The sequence below is a fragment of the Lacerta agilis genome, chromosome 9 (assembly GCF_009819535.1).
Source record: "Lacerta agilis isolate rLacAgi1 chromosome 9, rLacAgi1.pri, whole genome shotgun sequence".
NCBI lineage: Eukaryota > Metazoa > Chordata > Lepidosauria > Squamata > Lacertidae > Lacerta > Lacerta agilis.
In genome coordinates, this window is record NC_046320.1 from 30,681,503 (window position 1) to 30,701,335 (window position 19,833).

General features: G+C 40.4%; 1 protein-coding gene across 1 annotated transcript in view; it reads right to left on the bottom strand.

Annotated features, from left to right (window-relative positions):
- Positions 1–562: 562 nt before the first annotated feature.
- The window catches only part of ANXA10 (annexin A10), a 30,183-nt gene continuing 10,912 nt past the window's right edge, over positions 563–19,833 (bottom strand). The window contains exons 4-12 of the mRNA XM_033160301.1: positions 15,721–15,834; positions 13,602–13,692; positions 12,007–12,086; positions 10,712–10,765; positions 10,535–10,628; positions 9,417–9,512; positions 8,548–8,606; positions 2,570–2,692; positions 563–804 (exon numbers count right to left, since the gene is read on the bottom strand). Of these exons, the coding sequence (XP_033016192.1) occupies positions 736–804; positions 2,570–2,692; positions 8,548–8,606; positions 9,417–9,512; positions 10,535–10,628; positions 10,712–10,765; positions 12,007–12,086; positions 13,602–13,692; positions 15,721–15,834 (780 nt within the window). The 3' untranslated portion in view covers positions 563–735. The remainder of the gene's footprint in view (positions 805–2,569; positions 2,693–8,547; positions 8,607–9,416; positions 9,513–10,534; positions 10,629–10,711; positions 10,766–12,006; positions 12,087–13,601; positions 13,693–15,720; positions 15,835–19,833) is intronic.

Here is a 19,833-nt window from a genome sequence, read left to right on the forward strand (position 1 = left end):
TTTTCCAATCATGTGATTCTGAACCCTGTGAAATTGATTATTGCAGAAAAAGGGACTGTCATAATGGTCAGACCAACTTGTTTGGTAAGTCAATTGCCTCACATGCTCTGTTGAGTATCTGCTTTGTAATGTACACTGTCAATGAGGGCAATGGGGTGCATGGAAACAAATGGCTTGGAAGGTAAACTGGAGAGAAAGTTTGTATCTGAAAGAGAATAAATTGACAGTTCATCTTTGGAATGGGGCAAAAAAAAGATGCCCAACTTGCTCCCTATACTTGATCCCGAACCATGTCATTGAAGAGCCTCCCTAAAAAATGAATGTGGGAGAGCAGGATTTGTGGGAGTATTGATGCTTGAGGCTCGAGTAACCTTCATTCCAAAGAAGCCAAACCCAAGTTATATGCTGCAGTCCCTGAGATTTCTTATGGTTTGGAGACTGGGACATACTTAACAATATGAAACACATTTGCATGGAAAGGAATCACATGGATTTTATTAGAGTCTACTTTGAAGTAAGTTTGTAAAATGCAACATATTAATAGCGAAATATTCATTCTGGTAAGTGAAAATCTATATTTGTTCAAAACAAATTTAGAAAAGAAAAGGCATTGAACTGATCACACTGGGAAGTATATTAGTACACAGAGAAATAATGAGCACAACTTGAATCTCTTATTATTTAAAGCATTTCCATCCCTAAACTTTTTCATTTTTAATGTAACTTTTCTTCCTTCTAATAATCTTCAGCATCACCTGCACAGATGGCAAGTAAAGCACTCTCATAATGTCCGGAGGAAAAATGCTGCAAGATAAATAAATTTTCATTAAATATTACACACTTAAAAAAAATCAGCAACAGCAACCCTGTTGCTTTCTGCAAGAACTTAATCACTTTTTAAAGGGCAGAGCTGCTGATAGGAGTTTCTGAACTTGGCATGTGTAGGGCAGATATAACCAAGAGGAATGGAGTTTGAGGATAGTCTTCATATACTTGCAGGACAGAGAAGCAAAAGACAGAGGTGATATTCAGTTGCCTCTGTGCTTGTTCTTTCTCAGTGAAACTCCTGTTTGGCCTAGCAGTGTCATATGCAGGTTGAGGAAGTGCAGTAGCAACACGGGAGGGTGTTTCCAGACTGGTTATTTTGGGTTTGGATTCAATCTCATACCAGCAAATTCATGCTGTACAATTGTAGTTCATTGGCAGGTCTTATGCAACAAATCTGCTTCCTCAAAAGATTAGACTTTTGTGATATGGAAATTGATGGGAAAATACTCCAGAAATTGAGGGACAACACTTTTTTAGACATAACCTCCCAGCAAACAAGTCAGACTAAGAGGTCATTAAATAGCCAATGTCTAATTTCTGCAAACATACTTAATAAACAGGTCACCTGGAAGTGCCTTGAGTGGGCATGATTCTATCTTGCCCTAGTCTTACGGTATTTCATCCCTGCCTCCTGCCTCCATTGTTTTGGCTTGGCCATCCAGAAGGATAGACCAACCATTGTTGTTACTTGTGGTTGGTTTATATTTGGGCCTTAGAATGAAGGCCAGGTTATGGATTCACCCCCTCCACCTAATACAACAAACACCACCATCTGAAGGCAGACTCACAAAAAAAACCCACAATCTACAGTGTGTCACAACATTCTAGGACAGGTTCTTAGCCCATCCTGGTACGTTGTACTTGCTCTGTTTGTCTGAAAAGTGGCATGGGTACATGAATAAACGCTGTGTGTAATCGGAACTTCATCATTTTTGCCAGGGATCATTATCAGTTAACAACATCTTGTCTGTCATAGTTTCTGTGCCAAAAAAGCTTTGCTATGCATATGGTTCATACTTTGAATTCAGTGGGTTTTTGGGGGACTGATTGCAAAGTTTGGGGCCATAGTCTCTGATCTACTTTGTGGGAATTTTCTGTATGCTCCTCAACTAACTTGAGATCTTGAATAAGATAACTAATTGAACATACTGGATAAGTTTAAAGAGTTGCTAGTTGTTGCATTCTAAAGGTGGAATTTCTAACACCAATTGGGTAGCCTAGCAGTGTGTTGTTGAATTTCTCCTGGTGTAAAATTGGTTGCACTGAGTAAAATAAAATATATTAAACTCTATTTTGAAGAAACTATATTTTGATGAGATATAGTTTAATATCACAAATAAGGAGTACACTGTGTTGTGCTTTGGAGTAACAGAATTGCTGTCAATGTTTTTGAGTTTTTTTTTATTCATGGAAATGACACCAACTGCATTAAGTTGAGCAGACACTGAGCCTGTTTTGGCTTCCAATAAGATCAGGGCAAGTATGAAACATATACAGTAAGAACAAAAGCAGTGCCACTGGACATCTTTCAGAGATGCAGTGCATTTTACCAGTAGTAACTGTAAGCATGGTGCAAATAGTTAAGAGGAACATGATTTAATTTGTTAAGAAACAAGAAGTTGGTTGGTCCATTCAGAAGCAATTACTTTCTGTGTTCTTGATAGCTGAGGATATGCATGGATGTCTAAAATGATTGCTGTCTTTTATTTTAAATTATTACAGTGAACCCAAACATACTTACTTTGATATCATGGAACAGTGATTTTCCATATCTCTCTTTATAACGTTGTCTTATGTTCAGCAGGTCTATTTCACTTCTAGCAACCAGTATCCGTATAACTGTTTTGTTATGGAATCCTAACTCCTGAAAGGGGACAGGAGACATTTGACTGTTTTAGATGTCTTTTATATATATGCATTGAAACAGGTTAACTTTTTGTCTTGGATAATAAATTAGGATGAATGGTCATGGAATACAGCTGTGCGAAATGTTGAGAGTAATAATTTTTTTACTGTACAGACTGTGCTGTACTCTGCATACTAAGGGGTTAAATAAAAGTATATATATATTATACCCCGCCCATCTGGCTGGGTTTCCCCAGCCACTCTGGGCGGCTTCCAACAAAATATTAAAATACAATAGTTTATTAAACATTAAAAGCTTCCCTAAACAGGGCTGCCTTCAGATGTCTTCTAAAAGTTGGGTAGTTGTTTTTCTCTTTGACATCTGGTGGAAGGGCGTTCCACAGGGCGGGTGCCACTACCGAGAAGGTCCTCTGCCTGGTTCCCTGTAACTTGGCTTCTCGCGGAGAAGGAACTGCCAGAAGGCCCTCGGCACTGGACCTCAGTGTCTGGGCAGAATGATGGGGGTGGAGACACTCCTTCAGGTATACTAGACTGAGGCCGTTTAGGGCTATAAAGGTCAGCACCAACACTTTGAATTGTGCTTGGAAATGTACTGGGAGCCAATGTAGGTCTTTCAAGACTGGTGTTATGTGGTCTTGGCAGCCGCTCCCAGTCACCAGTCTAGCTCACATTCTGGATTAATTGTAGTTTCCAGGTCACCTTCAAAGGTAGCCCCACATACAGCGCATTGCAGTAGTCCTAGCGGGAGATAACTAGAGCATGCAGCACTCTGGTGAGACAGTCTGTGGGCAGATAGGGTCTCAGCCTGCATACCAGATGGAGCTGATAAACAGTTGCCTGGACACTGTGCGTAAGAGAAACCTGGTGGACAAGCAGCGGCAAGGACAGGCTCATGTGCTTCATCCAACCAAGTCTCTGTTACACATGCCAGGTCAAGTCCTCCACCCACGATCAAATCATGGATGGCAGTGGTCTTATGAATCATTGACCTGGCATTGCACAGCAGCACCTTCAGGTCATGTGGGTATCACTTACTGATTCCAGTATCAGTCTGGTCAAGACCAGACCTGGAGGCAGGGATAGTCCTCAAACAACAACTAAACCTGCCTCCTCGGTAATGACATGGTCTGATCTTAGCGTAACTCCTCCCCCTACCCGTGATCACTGAGATCGGTTGTCCCAGTGCATCTCTCTCTCCCCCCCCCCCGCCCGGTGGAACCTGCCCCAGCCATTTTGTTGGCTGGGACCCACTCCCAGGCAGCCCTGACCCACCCCCTTAAGAACAAAATAAAACCAATATAAAAACAAAATACAATATAACAATACAAACCAAAAACAGTAACCGTCCTTATGAGGCCTGTCAGGCCCTGCCCTGGGCCAGGTGGTGAGTGGCAGGAACGGGACCTGCAAGCACTCACTGCAGGGGAGTCCTGGGCAGTCAAGGACTCCTCTTGTATCTTAACAGTACAAACTTATGTATGTCTACTCAGTAAATCCCACTGAGTTCAATAGGTTTTATTTCCAAGTAAGTGTGTATAGAATTACAGGCTTAGTTGCATTTATTTTGCTTTGGGACAATGAGACTTTCAAGAAAATGTGGGTTTATGATAGTAGTAAATCCCTGAGTGACTGCTGAATGATTTTTGTTGATGCTTCAGTAATTGCCTATTTGTTTAGTTAGTACAACCAACAACTTAAATCAGCCCATATAAGGAGTACCCAGTTACTTGACTAGAAAACCATGAGGTTTGTGGAACAATGGTGACATCTAGAGGACACAGAATTCTGAACTACACTTAGCTGGCCAGTATGTCCTGCTCACATGGCAAGATAAATTTGTCCATTATCTATGACAGTGTTTTTCAACCACTGTTCCGCGGCACACTAGTGTGCCGCGAGATGTTGCCTGGTGTGCCGTGGGAAAAATTGAAAAATTCAAGAGAATTACTTTATATATAGTCAATATAGGCACAGAGTTAAATTTTTTAACATTTTCTAATGGTGGTGTGCCTCGTGATTTTTTTCATGAAACAAGTGTGCCTTTGCCCAAAAAAGGTTGAAAAACACTGATCTATGAAGGGGCTTTTTTTACAAGAGGAAGCAGTGATAAGGAAATAAAAATAACCATTTGCAGTTTGATTTTTATGATGAAGAGCTTAGAAAAATCTTGCACACTGTTGATTTTTTTTTACAGGAAAACCTTTGTAATATATGGTACTAACGTATACACATTTACAGGTGAAACTCAAAAAATTAGAATATCGTGGAAAAGTCCATTTATGTAAGCAATTGTTTTCATTAGCTACTGGAGTTTAATATATGAGATAGACTCATGACATGCAAAGCGAGATATGTCAAGCCTTTGTTTGTTATAATTGTGATGATTATGGTGTACAGCTGATGAAAACCCCAAAGTTGAAATTGTTAATTTGGGGTTCTCATCAGCTGTACGCCATAATATCACAATTATAACAAATAAAGGCTTGATGTATCTCGCTTTGCATGTCATGAGTCTATCTCATATATTAGTTTCAACTTTTAAGTTGAATTACTGAAAGAAATGAACCTTTCCACAATATTCTAATTTTTTGAGTTTCACCTGTAATTGTGTCAGATACCTCTGAAATTGCAATTGGCTAGTGTATATGCATTTGCAAGTTCTTTTTAATATGGTCCAAAATGACATTTGTTTGCTGCACCATTGAACATATGAACACAGAACATCTGTGCTAATATGCTAATGTGACTATTGGATGCAGGTACATTTATGAACTGAAAAAACCCTTGAAAATCTGTGCACTGGTCCTCTCTTGCCCTTCAAGGACTATGCCTGAAAAATACTTTATAGGCTCCAGTTGTCTCCTCATTACTTCACATTCTAAGGCATGGGCTAAGCACTTTAAACAATGCTATAGTAGAGATCTGAGAAGTCTCTCAAGCATGGGCGTGTATGAGTCAGACTTACTCTGCAATTTACTGTACTTTAATTGGGATACAACTGTAACTTCTCACCATTGTACTTTTCCTGCCCATCCTTTGCAGGGGATGTGCAAATGTTAATTTTAACAGCTCAATTGAAGATCTAACTTGAGCAGCAAACTGGAGAAGAGGAGAACAGCAACTTTGAATTTGGAAATATATGCAAATTGCTGCCTCATCGGCATTTTAAAATACCTTTCAGCATCTATGGCACATAGATCTCAGGAAGGCGCAAGGAATCTGGCCATGAAGCGTACCTAGTTTTTTTTTCTGAGCAAGTCACTGTCTCTTATTATAAACTATTACAAAGGGTGTGTGTGGTATATTGTAATTCACCTTGAGCATTTATTTAGGGAATTTGTTTAGGGAAGTTTTTAATGTTTAATGCTGTATCATGTTTTTAATATTTGGTTGAAAGCTGCATTTGTTTAGGGAAGTTTTTAACATTTAATGCTATATCATGTTTTTAATATTCGGTTGGGAGCCACCCAGAGTGGATGGGGTATAAATAAATTATTATTATTATTATTAATGAAAAAATACAGAGGCCTCACTGTTAACATATAAAGTGGTATAACTGTCATCCTCCCATGATAGGGGATGAAACAGTTCATTCTCCCCACCTGTATGTTCTATTTTTTTCAAGCAATTTTCTTCCATGCCATACTGGAAGTGAGTGAGTCAGGGAGAAGATTGCTTGTACATTAGAAGACAGTGAGTTCAAGTGAGGGAAGGAACAAGGTTTACCTTCCTTCACCTGCACACACTCTTTTGTGTTAAAAACACCCAAACAAACCTTGCTTTATATGTGAACACTGCCCCTATGCACCTACTCTGTCACTTTATTATCCAGCTGTCCTCTGGGAGAAAGAGGGACAAACTATACTTCACGGTCAGTCCTTCTCCCAAAAGGTTCTTGTGCAAATTCCTCAATAATTACTTGAGGAAGCAATGCTTATTCTCAGGAAATTAAATTGAATATATGTTTAAAAACAGAGCAGGTAAATTGAGTTGATCTGCCCCACCCTGCTCCTTGAAATCTCAAGAAGCAACTCTTCCCAACCCCACTGATCAACTCTCAAAAGAAAGTAGGGAAAATTCCTTGTGATGTCTATTCAGAAATTACAATGGACACTATTTGGAAGCAAGAGCTTTTTGAAATGATGGGCTCACTTTCCTGCCCCTCTGATCTCTTCCCAACCCCCACTGACTCTTCCCAACCCCACTGATCAACTCTCAAAAGAAAGTAGGGAAAATTCCTTGTGATGTCTATTCAGAAATTACAATGGACACTATTTGGAAGTAAGAGCTTTTTGAAATGATGGGCTCACTTTCCTGCGACAAGGCTCAGTCAGCAGTTAAGTGCAAACTGGCCTATGAAATATGCAGTATTTAGGGTTCTTTGGTGTGTATAGGTGCTTATCCTATTGCCACATGCTGGCACTTAAGCTGTTCTGAATGCAAATGAAGTTTCTATAGAAAATAATGCATCTGAAAATGTCCAGGTTATTTTTCAAACCACAGAGCAGACGATTTATTGCATGATGGCACCTCCTCAAATGTAATTTCAGGTTTGCACACCAGAGGGAGTGTCAGTCCACACTCAATAGTACCGTTTCAACTGATGGTAAAGATTTGTTTTCATTTGGAAGATGCATATAGAATCACAGAATCCTAGAGTTGGAAGTGACCCCAAGGGCCATCTAGTTAAACCCCCTGCAATGCAGGGATCATAACTAAAGAATCTCTGACAGACAGCCATTTAACCTCTGCTAAAAAATTTCTGGTTGAGAGTCCACCAGTTTCTCACATTGGCATTTGTCCACTGGGAGAGCAGTTTAGAATCTTATTCTTCTAAGCAATTGGCTATGGAGAATTTCTGATGCAGTCACTTTTTGACACCAGTTCTTCCTTGCCTACCAATGTTGCCTTGTTTAAATAGCATGGCCCTTAAGGCTCCTTTAGTCATTACTCATGTGAAGGGCTAAAACTCTGCCTTTAGCACTGCCCCTGTTGTCACCTGGCTCCTTCTACATTCTCACCTATTCAGAGAAATAATCTGCAGCAGGTTCTTCCAGGCATTTCACATGTTTACCCTGAGCATATGGGATGCTGGAAAGAACTGCAACTTCAATGAGGGTTGGTTAAATGTACAGTCCCATATTCCCAGAGGTAAAAAGGTAAAGGACCCCTGGACAGTTAAGTCCAGTCAAAGGCAACTATGTGGTTGTGGCACTCATCTCGCTTCGGGCCAAGGGAGCCGACATTTGTCCACAGACAGCTTTCTGGGTCATGTGGCCAGCATGACTAAACCACTTCTGGCACAACAGGACACCGTGATGAGTGCTTGAGCACATGGAAATGCTGTTAACCTTCCTGTCGCGGTGGCACCTATTTATCTACTTGCACTGGTGTGCTTTCAAACTGCTAGGTTGGCAGAAGCAGTGGGAGCTCACCCTGTCTTGTGGATTCAAACCGCCGAGCTTCTGATTAGCAAGCCCAAGAGGCTGAGTGGTTTACACCACAGCGCCACCCGCTCCCAGATGAAGTGCTATAAATGTTCATAAATGTATGGTGTGGATGCCACCAATGTCCCAACAAACTTATTTCTGAGTAGAAACATTTAGCATTAGGTTGTATACCTGGCAGTGATTTGTATCCTGAATCATTTTTGGAAAAGTGTTGTTGGGTTGCATTTGCAATTGTCACTACATCAAGTGGATTGTTTAGGATTTGTGATTGACACGAGAAAGCCCCTAAAGCTAGGAAGCAGCACTTTAAAACTGAGGATTACAACTCCTTTAGAGGAGAATGGGGCCATGTACAAACAAAATAATTGCAAAATTGTGCTTCTCAAATTACGCAAATACTCACATGAATCGCATTGTAAAGTCTATATGCAAAATAGGAAGCTTTGTCTCTGACACACAGAACTGAGGGGGAAATCAGACAACAATGTTAGAAACTTAAAAATCAAAACAAATTTGACATTAATAATCATTAGTTGTGTCTTGGGTGGTGTGAGCCTGTCCATTTCTTTCCACCTTTTATGGAATATGTTTTTTTCTGACAGTTGGTGGTGAATGGGTTGGAATGGAAGAAACAAACAGAACGAACACCGATATCTTAAGTGACTTAAAATTTCATAGTTTATAGTTAGCTCTATGACACTCCAACATCATGAGCAGTGTTGGCCTTAAAACGTTTTGTTTTCCAATCTTCTAGTGGGGCTATCAATATAATTACTCACTGGAAGTTTCAAAGGCTGCAGGCAATTAATTGTCTTTGTGCCATCTATTTCATTAAATATTTTACAGTTTGAAATGGTCTCTTCAGATGTCAACAAGACCAATTCATTGAAAAACAGTATTTAAACTGGAGTCTACAAAGCTTTAAGCATTGTCAATAGTTTCACTGAGTGAAGATCTAGACTTCCTGAACATGGTGCAGGAAATCTGTAGCAACAGCAATAAAACAGAAGTACAATTAGCTGCTCATTCAAAGTGAGAAGCAATTTTCTCCAGGCGAATAGTAGCTGGTAGGTTGGAGAGCTTATTGTAGTGTTATTTTAAATGAACATAGTGCTTTTCCCAGCTTGCATTTCTTTTATTTTTTATTTTTGTATATGTGGTAATGTATTGCATATATTCAAAATGTGTGACTTTAAGAAAGGGACGATATAAAGGATATTAAAATATAAAAGTAATATCATAGTGTAGTGAAATTTATAAATATTTTGTTACCTATTGCAACCAGTAGTTCTTGAAAGTATCCATCATAACATTGATTAATGGCATCTACTATGTCTTGTCCAGAGATATTCTGAAACTCCTGGAAAACTTAAGAAAATATATGGCTGGTGAGCAGTTAGTTTTTTCTCAGTTAATTTTAATGAATGAATTGAAATATTAGTGCTCTAGTTTATTGATAGTTTGAAGATTTTAAAATAAAGATCTATTACAGTATTCAATAATTTGGGGAAAAAAACACATTGGCCTTGTTGCCAAGGAATGTGCTTTGACAATCACTACTGCTTAAACTGAAAAAATAATACTGTAATGGCCTTCATCTGCCCCCGTTGCAACAAAACATGTCTCTTCTGTATCTGTCTCTACAGCTACAGCAGGTGCTGCAGCCTTCCAACAGTTTGACTTCACCCCTAAAGGCACACTCCTCCACTGTCTCCCGAGACAGACGGATGCCAACAATTACGCATATATGCCGTATGTAACAACTACAGTAGCCACTGTCACTTATGACTTATTTGGCCAAGGTGAGAACATCAGTATGATAGATTCTAGTCTATTCTCTGGCTATTTTACACAATAGTGTTGTTTCAAATATGTTCCTTCTGTACATGGATATCAGTTAGGCACAGCAAAAAATAGTGTGCAACTTGTGCAATGGACCCATTTTGCATTGTAGTCCATCTAGGTCAGCCCACATATCGGAAGATGTGTTTGGGCATGGGTGTGTGTGGAGAAGCTGCTTCATAAGAAAATAAGAAAAAGCTTTGCTGGATCAGGCCAAAGGCCCATCTAAACCACCAGCTGCTTCTCACAATGGCCAACCAGATTCCTTGCAAAGCCTGCAAACAGGACTTGTGTGTGACTGGCATTCAGAGGCAAAGCCCATTCCCAATGATGGAGCTAGAACATAGCCATCATGGCTGGCAGCCTTCAATAGCCTTGTCCTCAATGAAATACGCATTTATATGTGTTAATTGGCCTTCAAGTGCAATCTGTTTGAATTAAACGAAGTTAGCTGATTTCTTGGAATATTAGCGTTTGAGCATGTCGAGTGCTGTATGACTCTCTCTGTTGCATATTGACATAGTGAAGCCGTGATGAAAACGAATTACCCATCCACAACTGCTGGTAGCTTTTGTTGCACAGAATCATCTGCAGCATGTTCTTGTGTTCTCCAGTTTTTTGCTGGCACGCTTCCCATATGACCTAGACCATTAGAAGAACGACGGTGAGCAGGAGGCGATTACATCAAACAACCTTTCAAACTAATTTCAAAAATTGTTGAATACCATAGCATCCTGAGCTGCCATAACAGGATCTGCATACCCTTCTTGTCTGGTTCCCTGGAAATAAATAACTTGAAGTGAGAATTTGTGGTGATTTACAGTAGTGTGCTACACTCCTTGCCCTGGAAGCCCATAGATCACTTTCATTTGACATGGAGCTAGTTGTAGCTACTTAAATGAGAGTAGTGCACATGCTCCTTAGTATTGCTACACACCTTCCAAGATTGAACCATAGATACATGCCCTCATATATGCATTCTTAAAGGTAAAGGTACCCCTGACCGTTATGTCCAGTTGCAGATGACTGGGGTTGCGGTGCTTGTCTCGCTTTACCAGCCAAGGGAGCCGGTGTTTGTCCGCAGACAGCTTCTGGGTGGTGTGGCCAGCATGACTAAGCCACTTCTGGTGAACCAGAGCAGCACACAGAAATGCCATTTACCTTCCCGCCAGAGTGGTACCTATTTATCTACTTGCACTTGATGTACTTTCGAACTGCTAGGTGGGCAGGAGCTGGGACTGAAGAACTGGAACTCGTCCCGATGCGGGGATTTGAACTGCCGACCTTCCGATTAGCAAGCCCTAGGCTCTGTGATCTCCTAAACCTGGTTATTTTAAACACACTCCACCCTATCATTTTCATTTTAAAGACAACAGCACATCTGATTAAACACCCACCTATGACATGCTAACCATGTTTTAGCATTACATGAAGCTTGCATCCTCCCTGCACCCCTCATGCACTCTGATTCCTGCCCCCTACTTAGTACAAGCCATAGTTTCGCATCCAAATTCACAATATCTGGCTAGTACTTGCCCTTCAAGCCAGAATTGGAATATATATTGAAAGCATAACTTTCATTTTTGTGTCTGGAAGTCAAGTGCAAACCATAGTTTGCTGATTCAGATGCAATGGCAAACTTTGGCTTACTGTGAATCAGGAAATTACAGAGGGAGTGGGATGGCATCAGTGTGAACTGGACCACAGATACCTTGTGAATACCATTTGAAATAAGGTGGGAGGTGAGTTCTGCTCCAGCAATTAGAAACGAGATTTCACGTGACCAAAGAAGTGTGTATTACAGAGACAGTTTAAGCCACCTTGAGGATTGTTTGGACTGACGGGTAGGATAGAAATCTTCTAAGTAAATAAAAAATAAGTTGTAGATGAAAATTCAGAAAGAATTCTCCCCTATTCGTTCTACAAAAGTTCATTTTAAAAAATCCAATCAACACAGGACAAAGCAAATATTTTTGCCTTGTTAACCATACGATTCTTAAAATAATTGTGCAAACAATACCTGAGCAAGGTTCATAAGTGTATCCCTAAAGTGTCCAGAGGTCTCAGAATCAATATCTTGAAGAAGGTCACTATCGTATTCTAGGAAGAACACAATAAATGCATTTCAACTACGTATGAGTAAAAGCTGATATTTCCAATCAATGCCTTTCAAAAGTCTAAAGCATTCTCTACTGGCTAGACGGTAGCCATGACACAAGGTGCTTAACACTGAAAAGGTAAATAATATCACTAGGACAAAGAATTCAAGGATACAAGCAATCCTACAATAAGAGCAGTAATGGCAGCTTCGCTTCGCTGAGAAACAATTTGCCCATTTACTCCTTGCAATGTGCATCTGTAGGGTGTATGTGTGTGTGTGCTTTTGTGTGTATGCACAACTAATTTGTGTGAAATGATGACCAGGCTCTTGTGAGGTGGCTGTTCACTATGGACCATTTCATGGAATCCTTTCTGTTGGAGGGATAGAAGGTTTCTTGGGAAGCAAGTCAATATGGAAACCCACTGAGCTGCACAACTTGGTGGAAATTAATTTGTCTCTAATATAAGGATATTGGGAACAGGAGATGGACTGGAAGGGTGTGAATATTCTACACCAAGCAGGTGAATAATAATTAACATGATAACTATGCTGCAGATGAGACTTAGCATAGTAAGCAAAGTACGTTCTCAAATAGCAACTGCAAAAAGAGTCCCTAAAATGACACTGTGTGAAGTATAATATCTTCCTTTTATTAATGGGAAATAATGGTTCTCTATGTGCTACATTCTGATTAGGAGGCATTCTACAAAGTAAACATAGGAACTCACAAATACAAAAATATATTCATTTAATGTATCTGAATTAATTATAACCAAATTTTATGCCACTTTAAAAATTGTTTTCTGTTCCAACGTGGAATAGTATTAAGATCCTGCTCTAATGACCTAATAATGCCACCATTTTACTTAACAAATGATTTGTGGTCTGGTCCTTTCCCACATCTTCAATGAGGTAAATTAGTAGGATAACAAAAAGCTCCTCGTGGCCACAGAATAATTGTGTTGTTTTAGCTATGCTTGGTATTAAACATGGAGTTGAACAATCATGCCCAATGCTTATCAGAACCCTCATTTTACTGCATATAAATTTTCAGAGAAATAAAGTAGAGCTGTGCATTTTATTTCTAAAACACAACTTAATTAAGGGACGGAGTGGTAAGAAAGGTATTGCTATTGTACTTTGTTGCCTATTTGGATAATTGTGGCATATTTAAAGCTTACATGTGCTACAGGATTACTGCTTAATCCTATGATGTTTGCTTGGATGTAAGACCAACTGTCTTCACTGAGTCTTACTTCCAAGTAAGTATATATAGGATTGCAGCCTCAAAGTAGTTTAACAGCCTCCAATAATAATAATGACTGTAGTTTTTCTGGTGTGTGTGTGTGGAATCCTGTCAGCACCCCGTCAAAGTACAATTCCCAGGATTCTGTGGGGAAACTAATGACAAAGTAGCACGACGCATGTAGGCTTGCAATATAATTGGGCATTTAGCCTCTTCTAGATGGCAGCTGCAACTGTATATTTTTGCAGGAAACAATGGGGATTATTACGCATTAGGTAGGCCTCCTTCATCTGGAAGATCTCTCCATTTGATCTCGAGGCTAATATGTCAATGAGGCAATTCTCCTCTGTGCCAGCCCCCTATGTCAAAGCAGGAAAACAAAACAAAACATTGCTAGTATAAACCAGTGGTTACAAATACATTTATTACATTATATTACATTAAATACAGCATGCCGTGTTTTCCCTCAAGTTCTTGTTTTCCTGAGAAGCAGTGATTTGAAAAATCTCATTGGTTTTTAACAGTGCATTGGTCACTGAGCATTGGACTGCCTAAGCCTGTGACATTTTGAATTTAAGCATTGCCATTCCTTTGATAAAACAAGGTGGAAAATGAGATAAGTTGCACCAATATTTGCAATATTTCAGCTCCAAATGAAGTGTGCCAGTATTAACAGTGTCCTTATGAAATAGTTTTTAAAAAAAGGTATCTGGAACCTGCAGCCCAGGTCTCTGAATCTGGTCCGTGGCACTCTCCCTTGGACACCCTTTTTCATCTCATTGACTTGCCATCTCCTTAATCTGTCCTGTTCTGCTTCCTCCATAATTGCATTGAGGTGACCATTGAGGAAGAAAGCAATCTAGATTGGGTTGATGAAGTAGAGTGCTTTCTCCCTGCTTCACCAGTTCAGATGGATTAAATTCAGGCTGAAGAAGTCTCTCTGCAGCAAGTGTGGAACAAGATCAGGCTTGTGCAGCAGTGATAGTGCACTCTGCTTTGTTACTGTGTAGAGTCCCAGTTGCATACATGAAGCTTGGTAGCATGCTGCTATGCTAAAACTGGAACCCCAGGTGCACTTATCTGAGAATGAGTCATCTCACTGGAATTATGAATAAATATGCAGGGGACCAGGCAATGTGGCTATTTCATGCTTAGGCAAACCATAATGGGAACAAGGTTTGAGTCCATGTAGAAACAGCTTCACCATTGACAGTTGCAATGGGTATGTTTGTGTGCAGAATTTGAGATAATAGCCGGACAATAGTAGCTATTAGTTCCACGTGTTGGCCATAAAAATTAATTTGTGATGAACAATCAGCTGCTTTTGTTCTGGTTCATGGTCCTTGTTTATATATAGTGATACACAGGTTTGTTCCATGCTAAAAGTCAAATTAAATGATTAAATATATACCTAAAATCTGTGGAATCACCACTTATCATGTACATATTTTCTCCCATTTTATTTATTTATAAAATGCTTATACCACTTGATATATTAATATTCTCTAAGCAGTTTACATAAAAAGTACAAACAATACTATTCAATAAAAGTATCTAAGAGCTAGGTAAACAGTAGTATCAGTTGCTAGCATAGACTCCTAAGTTGTAGCAGTTGCCAGGATATTGTCCTGTTCGTCTCTGTATAGTTCCATCTTTATTTCAGACATTGTGGTAGACTGCAATGTTTAGCTGCTGATATTGTGAGGCTTAGCTGCTGATAACATTGCAATGTTTAGCTGTTGAGTTATTGTGATGTTGAAAACCAGATATTGCTTAGCCCTTACACACCTTGTGATTGACGATACATTGCCAGATCAAATATTATGAAACAATTATCACGATGTGAACTTCAAAATGGTTTTGGATGATATAATGATATATTGCCCAGCCCTAGTAATTACTATCTCTGTCTCACAAATTATGCTCGGGGGGGGGGGATTCTAGAGATTGGGGGCTTTCATCAAGAAGATATTCCACATCACCATTAAGAGACAATCTGCAGGTTGTGGAATGACCAGCAGATTCTCCTTGGAAGATCTTAGTGATCAGTTTGGTCTGTCCAAAGGGGAGGTGGTTTGCTATCAGAGGCAGCACAACTGGTTCTGCTGCACTACGTGCCGAGCCTAGGGGGCATCTCAGGGTGTCACAACTGTGACATAGTGAATGGAGCAGAACAGAAGGCAAGAGATAGAGGCCACCGAATTTCAACCTCACACAGGGTGCTGCTAAAATTTGAAAGACCAAAGCCCACCCCTGTTGCTAGATAGCCTGGACTTAATATTGATATATTCACTCCAGATTCAATAATAAAATCCTGACCCTATGGTCTGTAGCCAAATCTCAATAAATAAACTATATATAAATGTCTAGAAGGGTTCAACAAGTACCTTCATAGCATGCCAGAGTTCATGGGCATCATATGACGCAGGCGGATACATCAGGCCAACCATAACTTCCTTGAAATGACCCGAGAGAGTTTCTTTCAGGTCCAGTAGTAAATCCTTGGGAAAAGAAAATGAGCTCTAGTTATCCTGCACATCCTGCATTCTCAGTGCAAATTCATTGCTTTACTGTACATGAGTGATGGAATAACAATGTGTAGTGTATAATCTTAGTAATAGTGAGGAGGCGTTCTGCAGCTTTGTCACACTGAACATACCAAGTACAAAACCACTTCCCCTCAACAGCAACAGAAACTGTGAGAATGATCAGGAACATACCAGAGAGTAAATCCTATCAGGGCCGTCTTAAGCATATCCGGCGCCATGGTGCAAAGATCCCTCTGGTGCCCCCCCCCCGCAACTCCAAAACAAAGGAGGGGGTGGTAGAAAATGTCCTCTGCCTTTCCCACTGCCCTGATCCCTGGTGTGGTGGCGGCAATCAAGCAGCAAAATATGCTGGTGGACATGCTCTCTGGCGTTGGGGTGCCCGAGAAGGCAACCCGGGAAGGCTGCACACCACCTTTCACCAGGAAGCAGGAGGAGGACAATGACAGGGAGCAAGGCCGTCTTTAGCAGATGCAGAAGCTTGGGAGGGAATCTGCACACAGCTTCCATCCTAATCCTGTGCGGGGAGCTCTCTCCTCCTGCGGAGGCATAGGAAGAAAGCTGCACACCTACTAGCCATATAGTCGGTGGGGCGCAGCTGGCAGGCTTGCAGGGAAAAGGGAGGCTGCTGGAAAAGCCATGCAGCTCCCCCACTCGCTAGGGCGCCCCGAGGGGCTGGCACCTTGGCGCAACGAACCACTAACACCAATGGGAAAGATGGCTCTGAATCCTATTGAACTTAGTACCAAATGAAAATGCTTTGGATTACAGTGAAAGCTGTCCAGTCTTGACCCTGTTACCTGGGGGTAAGCTCCACTGAACACAATGCCATTCTGAGTAGTAGATGGTGTCAGGCTCCATTTCACAACTGCTTGTAAATAAAGGAATCAACACTCACCATGTTGCCTAAGAAATGGTTGGCTGCTGAAGCATTGCAGTTAAAGAATTTAAAGAGGATTGATGACCTTTTCCTTCAAAATTATAGGAAGGGTGTCACCGTTCCCTTCATCTAGTGCAATGATTTCATTTTCAGTATAAACAGGACTCCATTTTTGCTTCTACACGCACCACTTTTAATTGTTCTCTGAGATGTGGAGGAAAAATAATAAAAAATGGAATATCCCAGGATCAAATCAGAAACTCGGATGGCTTCTGTAACTACAGGGCTGTCCCTGGAAAATCAGGGTGCTAGGGGGGTATGGAATTTGTGTGTGTGTGTGTTTTAGCACTAGTCCCAGAATGCCCAAGCCCCCATTAAAATTACTTCATGTATAGCTGTGGGTACTTTACAAATAATTGGAATGATCAACTACATCAGTGCCTATCACCTGTTGGAAGGTTTGTTCCCAACACCCTGCTTGGTGCTACCACAGCTGGCACGATGACCATCTGTTAAAAGGAGGCAGACACCCACACCCCTGCTGTAGTACAGCTCTAGAAGGGATCACTGTGTACACAATCCTCTGATACCGGATATGGGATTTGTAATTTTGCAATTTTACCCTGTTTACCATTCTTTGCATGTATAGTACTTCTTTCATCAGCTGAATCCTCACTCAGCCTCCATCCATAGATGAATCATATTTACTGGGTAGGAGCATATTATCTTTTCTTCATTTCACCAGCCTTTTATTTTGCTTTGATCACCAATTCAAGGTCTAGATTTTGATTGACTGAATCAAAACACAAGGGGATGTGTCCTCCAGTGCAACTTGGCTTTAAGTGTTTCTTTGTGAATTGTGTATGATTACTTTCATTACCAAGGGATCTAGCAATAAAGGGGTAATATAAACTATAAATGAAATATAGCACGGCTAATGCAAAAGCTGCTCTCAGAAGGCGAATAATTAAAGGTAACCACAGGCCCAATGAATATAATTAACATAGCAGGCAGAGAAGCAATGAGGAAAGAGACATACAAATTAAAAATGAATTTATGATGAAGAAACAATGTGTAATCTTTGCTGAATGCACATTAGATACATTTGACAGCCACTAAATCACACATGGAATAGAAATTAATTCATTAAGACATTTGCTGCTGACAGCATGCCTGTAGGAATTGATTAATAATACAAATGGAGGCTAATTAAAAATTACCCCCGCAATTAGAACTAGGGTAAATGGAGAAGAGCAGTGAAAAATAAGACAAGACAACTCTGAATTGTCATTATTAACATTTTCTAATTATCTCGGATATGAGAAATAAGCACAGGGTAATTGTAAGAAGGCATCTCAGAGAAGTTTGTGCTTAGGTCTAAATGAGAGAACCAGTTTGGGTATTTTAATGGAAATATGTGTCTCAGTGGAACTATGTGCTTCAACTTGCATCTGTTTTTGCTTTTTTAAAATTCATTTTGCAATTTGGAATTCATTTTAATGCCAGTGTTTTCAAGTTCCTCATTAATGGTCTTCGAACTGAAAGCAACAGCCTTATAGCTCTTTTAGCTTCTCTGCAACTGTTCTGAGCTGTGTTAGCCTCTGCTGGCTCAAGGGTGTCTTACATGGACCCATGGATATCAGTCAGTAGACAGGACAGTGATCCTGGTCCCCTGATGCAGCCATGCAGTGCACTTCTTTCTCCCTATACATAAAGACTATGAGGTCATCTCAAAGGTGGGTTTAGTGTGGCATCAGGGTTTTTCCAGTCCTGGTACCTGATAACAACAGTTGATACTTGGATAAAGGTTCTGGGTTGCACCAAATTTTATCTGACAATCACATTTGCCATGCACACACACATTTATTTAGGATACTTATAGCCTGGCTTTATAGCCCTGCTGGAAATGGTTTACAAAAATTATCATGCTAATCTTATCGGCCACAGAAATGACCCTATGATGGCAGGCTAAGTCAAGTGGCATTTCCTGTCCTCCACTTTGGTGATTTTTGGCTGTCCTCTGAGGTAATATCTGAACAGAATATTAGGTACTATAAAACCATCAGAAACATTATGGAGGAAAGGCTTTTCCTTTAAGTTTCCACACCTCTCATTTATGGATATTTACCAGCAAATCCAATTGCTACATTAAGGATGAAGAGACCCAGAAAAATCTGTTTTAAGTGAGAGTAAACCCTCTTTTGGAGGATTTCATTTAAACAGAACATTTCCCGTGCTAAAACACCATGGCTGTCCACTGCCCAACCCAGCCCTGGATAAATCATACAATCTAATTCAGACATGGAACTGTTATTACTGGGTTAGGGAAACAAGCCACCATTTTATAACATATTTCCTTAAACCAAGTTTGATGCTAACCAGAAGGGTTTAGACATAATAAGTCCAAAACTCATTCACATAATGCCAAGCCATAGTTTAGCATTATGCCTCAACACACCCAATTAGCTCCTTCAGAAAGAGTTTGCAAGGGCTTCCCACCATGCTGCCATCCACTAAGTCTTGGATGTTGGATTGCAGGACAGACAAAAACAAGTACTTCTTCACACAGCACATAGCTGAACTAGGGAATTCACTTCCGCAACAGATACTGGTGGCCACCAACTTGGATGATTTTTCAAGCGAATTGGACACATTTATGGAGGCTAAGGCTATGAATAGCTACTATCCAGGACTGCTGTACTCTGCTTCTACTGTTGGAGGCAGTAAGATTCTGAATACCAGTTGTTGAGAATTGTAGCTGGGGAGGGTATTGTTGTGCTCAGGTTCTGCTTGTGTGCTTCTCATCAGCATCTGGTTGGCCATTGTGAAAACAGGATGCTGGACTAGATGGGCCACTGGACTGATCCAGCAGAGCTCTTCACATGTCCCAATGACCTCCAAGTGCTCATTCTTGGGGCCAATGAGTTCTGCAACTCAAAGGTGCTTTGCAGTAGTGTTTCTTGAGCAGCAGCATCCCATATTGCATGAGAAGATTTTTGGAAAGTTGTAAAAAAAAAAAAAGTTGAAATAGCATCAAGTGTATGCTTGTATGCGCACTTTGTTGGGGGGAAGGG